The sequence below is a fragment of the Budorcas taxicolor genome, chromosome 18, assembly GCF_023091745.1.
Source record: "Budorcas taxicolor isolate Tak-1 chromosome 18, Takin1.1, whole genome shotgun sequence".
In the NCBI taxonomy this organism is placed as follows: Eukaryota; Metazoa; Chordata; class Mammalia; order Artiodactyla; family Bovidae; genus Budorcas; species Budorcas taxicolor.
In genome coordinates, this window is record NC_068927.1 from 45,117,341 (window position 1) to 45,129,944 (window position 12,604).

Below are 12,604 nucleotides of genomic sequence, written 5' to 3' on the forward strand. Positions count from 1 at the left end.
AGTGGGGAGCTAGGATCCCACAAGCCTCCAGGCCCAAAAGCCAAAGCATAAAACAGAAACAATCTTGCAACAAATTCAATAAAAACTTTAAAAATGGTCCACATTGGGGAAAAAAAAAAAGGCAAACCCCCAAGTCCTCCCCTGCAGGGCGAGTCCTGGGGACAGAGGCCCTGCCCACCCCCACGACTGGGCACTCACTCAGGCAAGCCATGGAGAGTGCGCGGGAGGCGGCGGCCGGAGGGATGCAGTTGGGGAACACCGGCTGCAGCACGTAGTTGGAGAAGGTCATGGAGATGACAGCCAGGCTCGTGGGGTACATGATGAGCACAGCGCTCCAGAGCAGCAGGAAGCTGGAATGAGCCAGGGCCCGAGTGGGGCGGGCCTCCCGGGACCCTCGGGGCCAAGTGGGCCCAGGTGTGGGGAGCAGGGCTGCACCCTGAGTCCTGGTCCCCAGGGCTGCTGTGGGCGCCCAGAGGCCGGCTTCGGTCTAGGGAGGCAGGGCCCACCTTGTCGAGGTCTCTGCTCTATTGATGAACTGTTTCAACGGAGATGACTGTACAGCGCACACGGCTACGGGCTGTCTTTGGGCAGGTGTGGAGACAGACTAGGGAACCCATCCCTAAGGACACCTTAGAAAAGGTCCTCAGCCCCAGGCTGTTCCTGAGCTGGGCTGGGCTCTGCTGGGACCTCCAGTCCTGGCTCTAGAAGTAGTCCCCAGCAGAGCCCTATGGCTACAGACGGCTGACTCTGAGCTGTGAGCCCCAAGGGACCAGACCTTGCAAAGCACCCTGGTAGGGTGGGAAGGATTCAGGTCCCTTCTGCCAGAAACTCCCCTCTGCAGGGTATCCATGTGGGAGTGAGACCTGACCTGTTCTTGGGGGCTCTGGCTGCACCCAGGGCAGCACCTGTCCGTGGGGGTGGTGCTGGACGCCTGTCCACCCCACCTTGAAGGCGGGCACTGCCTTATCCAAGGATACCAGTGGCCTCTGGGGCACCAAGCTCAGTGGCTTCCTCTTGGTCCTGGCCTTTGCTCTGTAGCCCTGCTTCCTTACTCCTTGCTGTGCACATTCCCCCCACGCCCCACTCCTTTCACTTCTGGGACATCCTAGCACCCTGGCCCCCCTCTCATACTGGGTGCTCCCCTCTGCCCACCCGCCCACCCACTCAGTGTTAGGTGTCCCTGGGGTGGGGGTTGGGCCCTCCTCTCCCATCTTCTCAAGTATTCCAGCCACACAGCATGATTCTTCTGCTTTCGTGGGTCCCAGGCCCCTTTGAGGACCTCCTCCCCAGAGAAGAACACTCCCAGATACACCCAGAGAAGTGTGCACGCCCTGCCACACTCCATTCTCTTAAAGGCCCCTGACCACATCGCTCAGAACCACCCTTTAAATTCTTCAGCCGAGACTTCTCTGTGCTCCAGACACCCCACCCAAGGCCTGACTGAGCATCTCCCAGGTGTGCCGAAGACCCCACCCAAGTGACAAACCCCAGCCTGAAATCTCCCCCTCCTGATCAGGAACCCCCATCAGTGGAGTCTCGCTAAACCCCTCCCTCATGCCACACCGGCCACCACGTCCCTGCGATTTGGACCCCTAAATGGTTCTGGAATCTTCCTGGACCTTTGTTCAGGCCCTCAGCATGGCTCAGCTACATGGAGCTTGGGTTCCCCTCCACCCACAGGCTGCCCAGTCCCCGCCAAGCCCTGGTGTCCGCCGTGGATGTGACCTCGCTTCTGGCTGCGGAAGACAGCTTAAGCGCCCAGGCCACCACCCTCTGTACATGCACCCCATCCTTCCTCACTGGTTGGCCAAAAAATCCCCACCTCCCCCTTCAAGCCTCAGCACAAACGTGTTTTCTCCAGCAGCCTCCTCCGGGTGGTGGGCAGCTATTTTCTTGGCTACTGGGCAGCTACCTCTTACACTTTCAGAGCAAGGCTCCTCCTGGTCCTGATCACATTGGAGGGGTTTCCCTTTTGCACTGTAAGCAACTTGACGACTGGGCCAGACCCTTTTATCACTGCGTCCCACCCCTCAGCAGGCAGCAGGTGCTTAGCTAACATTCATGGTGACTAAAGGAAAACTAGAAGTTATTTAAAGAAAAGTTCTTGCAGAGAGTTAATAGGAATATCATGCCCCTCACTGCCTGCCTGCTGACAGCATCTAGAGGTTTCCATAGTAAGGACTTTCTCACCTGTAAACACCTGGGAGGGAGGTGACGCTTATTTAAAAGGTAGCACAGAGAGGTCAGGGGCCAGCTAGTGTCTGGCTGGAGTGGCATGGGCGTTGGTTCCACACACCCTGGCCTTAGAAGGCCATCCAACACTCCCTCCTTCCCTCCACCCACTCTCATGACCTCCCCAGGACGTGAGAAGCAGAAGAGGATACTGGGGTCCAGCGCCCAGCAGGCCATCGGTTCTGGAGAGGCTGTCCCCACCCCCAGCTGCTGGAGCCCCACACTTACCCAGCCAGGCCCCCAAAGATCTCAGTGACATAGGCGTAGTCCCCGCCAGACTTGGGGATGGCCACTCCCAGCTCTGCATAGCAGAGTGAGCCCAGGGCAGTGATGCCTCCACCCAGGACCCAGACGAAGAGGGCCAGACCCACAGAGCCAGAGTGCTCTAGGACCCCTTTGGGGGAGATGAAGATGCCCGAGCCAATGATGTTTCCTGTAGTGGGGAAAGGTAGGGAGGGGTCAGGTCTGGGGTGCCCCCAGCAGGCCAGCCTCTCTGTGCAGCTCTAGATGCTGCAGTGAGGAGGGGAGCTTGGGCTGCTCCCTGGAGGGAGGCCTGGAGGCATGTGGATGCCACGGGCCCCTCAGACCCTGTAAGCCCCACTCTGGCCACCTCATTTCCCCTCCCCAGCCCCTGACATGGGCAGTGACACCTTTGTCTGTCCAGACAGGCTCCAAATTCCTCTGCCTCTCACTCTCACGAGGTGGGCCAAGCCCAAGCAGTGGCAGCCACTCCAGTGCCTCCCCAAAGGGCCCAAGCACAGCCCCTCAATGCTGGCCAAGGCCTCCAGGCTTGTCAGCCTCCAGCCACCTCCTTCCTCCCGGTCTGCTGGCAGAGCCGGTTACTTAAAGCAAGACCTTGACCATGATACTGTTGCTACTTCCTTATTGGCCGAAATCCAAACTCACAGTGTCTCGGGGACTGGCACCTCCTGCAGCCCTCCTTGACCAGCTGGTAAGGTTCCCCCTCGCTCTTCACAGCTCCAGGCCCTGCTCCATACTCTCTTTATCTTCCATCTCCTGTTTCCCTGTCAGAGAGCCCTTTGCCTGCTGGGCTCCTCTTTGACCTAGAACCCAGACTGCGGACACAGGCTCAGAAGAGATCTGGTTTCCTGGTGTTCTTAAAATGGTTCAGCTTCTGGGCAAAGGGCAGTGGGGTGAGGGGGAGGACCTGGTGCATTTTCAGGGATGGGGTGGACGGTGGCAGGCTGGCAGGACTCGGTTGGCTCAGCCTGGGGTCTGGGCACAGATGCCTCTCCCTTGGGAGCAGCCACTGACTGGAAACAGGGGTTACTACTCAAATCCCAGGACCACAGTGGGAAGTCCTGGCTGGGGGCTCAGAAAGCCAGGACTCTTTCCTAGCTCAGGTCGCCTCCAGAGTCCTGCCTGCACGACAGGGCTGCAGTGAGGATTCAGTGAAGTATTGTACGGGAAGCCTCAGCTCATCCAGATGGTCTTTGCATCTTCGGGTGATTCTGTGTGTACTGTCTGAAACCTCACCTAGGGCCTCCAGCACATAGTAGGTGGTCAATACACATCTGTTGCGCAAACTACGGGATGAGTGAATGGCCTGAGGTCCAAAATGGCACCCGTGCCCCAATGTGAGTGACCAATGTTCTCATCTGTGAAGTGGGTGCAGCTGTCTCCACTCGGCCCTCCCAGAAGGGGACTCCGGGCAGGAGCAGAGGGGGTGGCTGGCTTTCTAGGTTTGGGTGCCAGTGGAATCTGGCAGGTCATGGGTCACAAAAAGCCTGGCCTGCCCCTGGACTGACTCTTGAGTCTTGGAAGGATGGGCGCTGGTCAGGGTGGGGCTCTCTGTTGACTCGTGGGGTCTGGGAGCAGAACAGGGGGAGACCCTCAGAGAGCCAGGCCGCAGGCTGCAGAGCAGGCTCCCAGAATGAGCAAAATGCCGAGCGCCCACTTAACCCTGAGCTCCCTGGCAGTTAGGGCAAAGAGGACAATGTACTGGGTGACCTGGGCCTCATCATCTGTGCTAATGAATCCAGTCGTATCACTGGTGATGTACACTAGGGCCTGCCCAAGAGGAGATAACCCCAGAACCCACAGGGCATGGGCTTCCCTGGTGGCTCAGCTGCTAAAGAACCCGCCCACCAATGCAGGAGACACAGGTTCGATCCCTGGGTCAGGAAAATCCCCTGGAGATGGAAATGGCAACCCATTCCAGTATTCTTGCCTGGGAAATCCCATGGACAGAGGAGCCTGGCAGGCTACAGCCCAAGGGGTTACAAAGAGTTGAATATGACTGAGCACGCAAGCACATACACACCCAGAGGCCACATGAATAAAAAGTCACACTGCTGGGACCTGGGCCTCAGCCCCTCCACAAATGGCCCCATCTGCTGGGGCCCAGGTGGGGAGCGCCCGACCATGAGGGCAGAGTCTGCCGGCTCCACCTGCACGGCCCACAGGCGGGTCTGGACGAGGACACAGCTGGGGCCGCCCATCTGCATGGACTCCCTGTTCACAGTCCTACCCCACCCCCACCCGGCCGACACAGATTTCCAGTCTGGACGGCCACGATGCCCCACTTGGCTTTCCAGTCACATCCCAGGAGCCCCAAACACATCCAGATAAGGAGGAAAGAATTCCTGTCTCCCAGCCTCCCCCCAGGTAGGCTGTGCCCTCAGCTTGCCTCCAGGGGAGAAGGGCCACCTCCTTCATTCACCATGGGGCCCGGGGCCTCCATGGGCTCTCGGGTTTCTAAAGGGTCTTTGAGTTCACTCTGTCCAGAAGTACAGCCTCTGTTCTCAGGACCTGGTGGAGCAGGATTTGCCAAAAGCCAAGGAGGTTGGAAGCCAGCGGGGGTTGGGTGGCCTTGGAAGGAGCTGGGTGCATCCAGGGCCCTGAGCCACGCGGCGCCCCCACCCCACCGTGGGGGCCCCCACCACCCTGTACAATTCAGCCTAACAGGGCCTCACCAGGGTAGCCCTTGGGGAAGCCACACCTGGCACCTCATCTCCCAAGGCTGGGATCTGAAAGGGACATATCACTAGTCATTGCCCACTGGTTGGAGACTTGGATGCTGGGAACTGGGGGATGGGCCGGGGGTGGAGATTGCTATTGTTTTAGACACATGGCCTCAGGCTACAGTGCAGGACTTCTCCCCCCATGGCTCAAAGGGACACGTGTGCCAGCAGGTGTCTGAGGTCTTTGGGGGCCTCTTCCTCCAGGCCTGGACATCCTCCAGCCTCTGCCCCGGGTCTGTGCTGGAAGGTGGCAGAAAACCCCATCGAGGTCCACAGGCTGCTCTTGGTACCATGTGGGTGGGATGGGGCTATGCAAGGAGCAAAAAGGCTAGGTGAAGGGCAGAGGGCAAAAAGGAGGGATGTTGCTGAGGTGTGCGCCTCCAGCAGCAGATGTTTAGGGGTGTGGAGAAGGGACCACAGAGCCGTGAGGGATGCCTGTCTATCGTTCCTGGTGGTGCAGGGTTCAGGCCTCCCTTCTCAGCCCCATGTTCAGGCCCGGCAGAATCAGCTCTGCAAGATTTGGTGAGCAGCAGGGGACAAGTCTGGACTTCCCTGGTGGCTCAGCTGGTCAAGAATCTTCCTGCAGTGCAGGAGACCCTGGTTCAATTCCTGGGTCGGGGAGAGACCCTGGAGAAGGGATAGGCTACCCATCCCAGTATTCATGGGCTTCCCTGGTGGCTCAGCTGGTCAAGAATCTGCCTGCAATGCTGAAGACCTGGGTTCAATCCCTGGTTTGGGAAGAACCCCTGGAGGAGGGCATGGCAACCCACTCCAGTATTCTTGCCTGGAGAATCCCCACGGACAGAGGAGCCTGGCAGGGTACGGTCCATGGGGTTGCAAAGAGTTGGACAGGACTGAGTGAGCACAGCACAGTGGACAAGTCCAACCTTTGAGGGATCCTGCTCTGGAGGAAGCGGAGGAAGGGTGGGACCATGGAAGGTGGGATGGGCTGGGGGATACTGCTGAGCACCTGGTCAGCTGTCTCAATGGGCTAGAGGAATGTGTGTTCCGAGGCCTCCATATTCCCATCCACCCAATGGGACGGCTGCTCTGCGGTCCCCATGGGTCCTCAGCAGGGCCAGAGCTCCCAGGAGGGTGGTGAGGATGAGTCCCCCCGACCATGGGCCCCCCCTCCAGTATCCTCCCAGCCCTCTTCCCTCAGCCCGAGCTGGGTGGTTTTTATCACATTAAGATGTTTGGCCTGATGGGGCTTACCCGGCTCCGTGGAGGAATGAAGAAAGGGCCATTGTTCCCCCGGCTGCTGCAGTGCGTGCTGACCTATTTCTGGGAGGCAGTGGCCGACTATGGAGGTCGCCGGGGTAGACCACGAAGGTCGTGCCGGTGGAAGGGGCTGGCTGCCCTGGGTGTGTGTGGGGGGAATGTGCAGAGTCTGATTCAGGGAGGGGTCGGGGTGGTCCTGTCACCACCACCCCATCCCTGAACAGGAGTCAGCTGTGTGACCTCAGGCCTGTGCTGCCCCCTTTAAGCCTCAGGTTCCCCTTCTGCCAGGAAGGGCCATGGGGTTCGGGGGGCAGCAGAGGGCTGGGGCAACCCTGACTTTGGCAGAGGTACTGCTGGGCAGGATGGATGTGTCCTGCACAGCTGCCAGAGGAAACACGGCCTGCTCAGGGCCCTCTGTCCTCCCCTGTGGCAGGTCTCTTCCCAGCTCACTGGCCTCCGAGAAGCAATACCACCTCCAGGAAGCCCTCCCTGATCTCCCACCATGATCTCTATAATATGGCCCCTCCTCCTCTCCCATGGTGCCTGGAGGATGACCAGGAAGTGATTACTTTATTTTCCATCCTGGGTGGACCCTGCATTCCCAGAGGGCAGGGACTATGCTGTGACCTGCTGAGATGAGGAGTTTGAGCCCCCTAAAAGGCCTAGGGCCTAGGTCCTCTTACATATGCCCGTCTTTTCAGTGAGCATGGCTATGACGGGGCCTCCTTCTGCCACACTGGCCTGCTGGCCTGACAGAGAACAGCTCCGGGGCTCCTGGGCCCTGTCAGGGACTGGTGATGGGCCAGGCCTCCTTCCCTTGCACTGGGCAATGAGTCCCAGCACCTCCCCATTAGGATGTGACCTGTGAGATTTCCAGGGAAGAACTCAAAATTCCTGCTGGTAAGTCCCAAATGTCCTGGGACCATGGGCAGGGCCAACGACTAGTTGAGAACCCCTAAATCTGAATTCAAACCCTAGGTCCCTCGTGGTGGGGGGCTGTGGACAACTGCTCCACTCTCTGAACCTTCTCATCTGTAAGATGGGGAGACGGGGGAGTGATGTGGGTCCGTACTCATCCCGTCTGCTACCTCAGAGGTCCTGGGAAGTGTTTATGGGTAGTCCTTATTGCTGTCTACTTTGGAGACACCCAGCCACCCAAGCTGGCCTATGGAGACCTGAGCCCCTGGGGACCTCAACACCCTGGGGTCAGCAGCCAGAGCCCCGCTTTGGGGGCCTTGCTATTGCTCTGGGTGAAGCCTCTGCCTCCCAGTGTCCTGGTGGTGAGCACATGTCAGGGACCCCTCTGGGGGACACAGGTGCCCGCTGAAGTCGTGGCAAAACTCCAGGGAGGTGAGCAGGGACATTTCCAAGACATGCCTGAAATTGCCAATCAGCCAGTGTGTACCACCAGACTGACCCACTTTCCTTTTGAAAGAGTGATGAGCAGAAGGACATAACTCTCTTCCCTGGACCTACTCATCTCACAGTCTTCCCAAATCAATGAATGGCAAACCAGGCCCCCAGCTGCTCAGGCTCCAATCCGCTATCACCTAGACTCTACTCGGCCATATCCTTCATCCAGTTCATCACAAGTCCTTTGGCTCAATCTTCTAGACATGCCCAGGACTGAACCTCCTCTCAGCACCTCCATTAGCATCACCCTGCTGTCTGCCACCATTATCTCTTACCCTGGTGACTCCTGACTGGGCTTCTGGCTTCAGCCCCTGTTGCCCACAGCCTCTCCCCCACAGTAAGCCCCAGGCCATGTCATGCCATGCCATCCTGTTCTATTCCTTCCTACTCCACCCCACGCCATCCCTCTTCTGCTCAAAACCCTCCTCGGGCTCCCATCTGACAAAGAAAAAGAGGCAACGTCCTTACTGTGGCTGCAAGACCCACACAGACTGGACCCCATCCCATGCCTGACTCATCTCCTATCTATAAACCTCTCTCTATCATCTTCTCACCTTAGCACGTAATCATGACCCCGTCAGCTAAACACTCAGCCGGCTTATCTTGTTTGCTCTTCGACTTCTCATGCTGGAACGTCAGCTCCAGGAGGACAGGGATTTGTCTGTCCTGTTCCCTGTTGTGCCTCCAGCATCTAGAACAGGGCCCTGCACTGTTTGGTACCTAACTGTTGAATAGATACATGAACATGACCAGTGCTGGCCAGCCCCACCCTTGTGGCTGGAGCTGCCTCAGCCCCCAAGGGTGTTCCAGAGCACACCAAAAGCATCTGACCCTGGGCTGGTGGCAGCCTCAGGTCCCTATTTCCCTCATCTGCAAATTGGGGCTATGGTGAAGCAAAGACAGGCTGGTGGGCGAGGGTTCTGAAGAGGGCTATCCTGAGCAGCCCAGAATCTCCAGCCCTGGAGACAATGGAGGGACCTGGCTACAGCTGGATGCATAGGTACTGGCTCCTAAGGAGATGGGGTTCAGAAAGGAGACCCCAGAGCCCCAGAACACACTTGAGCCTGATCCACAAACATAGGCTGGATATTTGGGTCAAAGGAAGACAGTGGAGGCCAGGACAGCCTGGTCAGCAGACCCAGGTGGTTCTCACTCTGCTGAACCTGGGCACAGTCCCTCCTTGGGCATGAATTGGGGAGGTAGCTGTTTGTGGTCCCTGAGTCAGGACAAGGGATCCTGTACATACAGCCTTGGGTGGGGGTGAGGAGTCACAGGAGATTTCTCTATCCACCTGTTTGTCTATTTATAGTAGAGTGAGGAGTTCAGTAAATCTTGGTTGGATGAGCTCCCAGCTTAATCCTCAACCTTCCCCTATCCATGGGCTCTGAATCTGGCTCTGATTTTGCCCTGCACCAGAGCAGTGTGAAGAAGTGCGCTGGACTGGGAGAGGAATCCAATTCTGGTTCCAAATATCAAGTCCACCCCTTGCAGCAGGATCATTTAACTTTCAACAGCAGTTTCCATATCTACAAAGTGGTATGAAAATCCCCATCTTGCAAGGTGGGCAATCACGTGAGACAAAGGGAGACTGTGTTTTCATAATGTAGCCAGGCGTGGTTTTCTGAATAGATGGATGTAGTGATGTCTTGCACAGCTCCGGCCCCAGAGGACTCTTTTTCCTCCAGGCTGGCTCCCTATTCCCCTCCAGCTGTGCTTGCTTCAGTGGTCCTAAGCACGTTTTAGGTGGAGTCTTTTTCCAGCCCAAAGCCCTACTCAGCCTGAGGTAGGGGCTGCAAGGGGAGAGAATTACAGGTTCTTCTGGGAGAGTATTTGGAAGTTTTGGAGATAAGAAGAGCAGCTGCTAACAAACAAGAAAGATTATGAAGAAGGCTATAAAGTTCTCAAGACTTTTTAGGCTAAAATAGGACTCTTTGAAGATATTTTTTACTCTGACCAGGCTCCCCAGAGCAGGAACGTGGGATAAGACGTGGGAGATGTGGCCCCTGGATCAGTGAAGAGGGGGACCTTCAGGGTGTCAGGTGGGAGATGGTGGTGCAGTGGTTCAGCCCACACCTGCCTCATCTGTCACCTTCTGAAACAGGTCCATTCTCCCCTTGTCTGTTTTCTGCCCAGGCTAGCCTCCCACCTGCTGAAACCCTTCAAAACTTCCCAAGTAGGGTTATAGGACCACCCCTGAGTGTCCTGGGCTGCAGTTAGATCATCTGGGCTCTGTTTTTGAGTCTGCCACCTTTGGCTAAGTCACTCCTAAAGCCCAGCTCAGTCTTCAAGGTCTGAGGCCAAGGGAACAGTGGCCCTGAACAGCAAAAATGGCATGAGAATTGGGGAAGCTGGGAGGGCAGACCCGTGCTGCACAGAAAAACTCCTGCTGAGTTAGCCTCATCTGCTCCCACCATCACCACCAGGGCCCTCTCAGGAGGCGAGATGAGCCAGCAGCCTCTGCCTGACTTAGGGGAGTGGGGATGGGATACGGGGAGAAGGCAGAGTAGGTCTATGCTTGAGGATGCTGGGTTTAGCTGAGGCAGCCCAGGAAGAATCACGTCTCTCTCTGCCCCTTCTGGGCACTGTAGCTGGTCAGCCTCTGGACTCCCTGGTCCACCCACGATGTGTTGGCTTCCTCTTGCTGGGGGCACAGCTCCTGGAGAGGGTGTGGGTCAGGGCAAAGCTCTAGCCAGTACTCTGACTGAATCCCTGGAAGGAGCCTGTCCTCTCAGCAGACGGACAGGGGCACTCGAGGACAAGAAGGGCTCCAGACCAGGTCAGGATCAGCCCCTAGAAGACACCTTTCCAGGTGCAAGGGGGTGAGACAGAGGGGTACCTGCACAGGGGCTGTGTCCTGGGGCAACTCTCAGTGTGAGTGTGGGGGTTGACCAAGAGCTAGACCCCAGACTTGGCCCAGGAGCTCCAGTGCGGGGGCGGGGGCAGGCAGAGGAGGAGGAAGTGAAGACCCCAGACTGTCCTCCTGAGCCCCCAGCTTTTTCCATCTCCAGGGGTCCGAGGATGAACAAGCAGCTCCCACTGACTGGGGATGGGAAGCACGAGCAGGTGATAAAGAGAGAGCAGTCGGAGTCCACTCCATTCATCCTTCCAGCCCGTGTCTCCCGGGACACTGGAGGTGGAACAGACTCCTCCCACAGGGGTTTCTGGGGCACCCTGTGTGAACACAGGTCTGGGTTAGCCAGTTCCTGAGGTGTCCGTGTTCATGACTTGGGACAGCAGGAAGAAAATCCCACCACTGTTTTCACTGGGCCCTGAGCCCTCTGCCTACCCAGAAGTCCCCATAATGTGGGCAGGATGTGTGCACTCATTCTCAGGTGGGGAAGCTGGGCCAGAGAGGATGTGAGTGGGGTCTCAGCCCAGGAAGCCTCTCTGCAGGCGGGGTCTGCCCACCCCAACTCAGCCACCCCATCACTGCTGATCCACCCCCCTGCACCAGGGTCCAGCTGCAAATCTTGGCACTAATTACATTCTCTGAACCCATTTCCACTCTGGGCTGTTCCTACCTGTCCAGGCTACCCACAGTCCCTCCTGCTTTGGAAGAATAAATCATTCACACGCTATGGCACCTGGACCCTGCACACCGTAGGAACTCTTCTGGAGCGACAAGACCCAGAACTTGGGGGGCCTTAGCAGGAGGCCAGCTTACAGTGTCCGCTCGTTTGGCAAGGTTCCTGCACTCAAGGCAGGACCACATGTTAGAGATGATAAGACTGAGGGAAACTGCCCTGCAGAAGTTTAAAGAAATAAGGGTGGCAGGAGGATTCCAGCGGTGGATGGCACCTGCACCTCGTTAGAGCGCTGAAGTTCGGGCCACTTGGGAACTCTGCGGCTGGTGCGTGAAGGGAGACGCCGCATGTGCCGCGGGCGTGCATCCTTCATCCATGGCCCACCGTCGCGGACCGCTAGGCGCACCCGGAGAGGGGTGCTCCTTGTCCCAAGCCGCTGTCCGCCTCAGGCCCCACCGCCCCAGGCACCCGCCCGCCCCGGTCCCGCTCACCGACGATGATGGTACAGGCGCTCACCAGCCCGATCTCCTTCTTGAGCGCCACCCGCTCCGAGGCGCCCGGGCCGGGACCCCGGCCGGGGGAGGGCGAGGGCGCAGGGCCCGGGTTCCCGCGCCCGCTCGGCTGCTGCGTGTGGCCGGCCATGTCGCTGTCCCGCCGCGTCCCCGCTGCCCGCGCTGCCCCGTCGGTCCGACCGGCCGCCTGTCCGTCCGGCTGTCGGTGCGCGCCGCCCTCGCAGCCGGGACCGCGCCCACAGGCGGGCGCATGCGCGGGCGCGGGGCCCGGGCCCTGAGCCCCGGCGGCGGGGGCCAGGGAGGGGCGGAACGAGGACCGGCCGGCAGCCCCCTCCCCCACCTTCCTTAAAGGGAACTCTCCCCCCCTCCCCGTGGCTCTCCCCGTCCCATCCCGGGCCTGGAAAGAAGGAGAGGACTTGGGGCAGACTTAGGAAGAACTTCCCAGACCCAAGAAGGCTTAAGAAGTGGGTCTTCCCGCTGCCTGAGTTACAGCCATTCCTGGGGAGCAGGGCTCAAAGGCAGGACCGTCCCTGCCCTCAAGGAGACTGAAGGAAGCTGGCCACCATCATAGCCGTCTGTGTGCTGAGATCCCCTGTGCGCCAGCGCTGCCGGACCCCTTACATCCTGGCACGGGCTCCTAGAGCGCGAGTGCCAGGAGAGGGATGGAGGTTGGGCCCATTCTCCGGGTGGACGCTGAGCTCCCGGGATAGAAAAGGGA

General features: G+C 58.5%; 1 protein-coding gene across 3 annotated transcripts in view; it reads right to left on the reverse strand.

Annotated features, from left to right (window-relative positions):
* The window catches only part of SLC7A10 (solute carrier family 7 member 10), a 15,898-nt gene extending 3,873 nt beyond the window's left edge, over positions 1-12,025 (reverse strand). Inside the window, exons 1-3 of one of the 3 annotated variants that reach the window (XM_052656737.1) lie at positions 3,139-3,290; positions 2,461-2,665; positions 199-350 (exon numbers count right to left, since the gene is read on the reverse strand). In XM_052656737.1, the coding sequence (XP_052512697.1) occupies positions 199-319 (121 nt within the window). In that variant the 5' untranslated portion in view covers positions 320-350; positions 2,461-2,665; positions 3,139-3,290. Of the gene's footprint in view, positions 1-198; positions 351-2,460; positions 2,666-3,138; positions 3,291-11,865 lie in introns of those variants that run through there. The other 2 variants (XM_052656739.1, XM_052656738.1) reach the window with 2 other exon arrangements.
* Between the last annotated feature and the right edge of the window lie 579 nt (positions 12,026-12,604).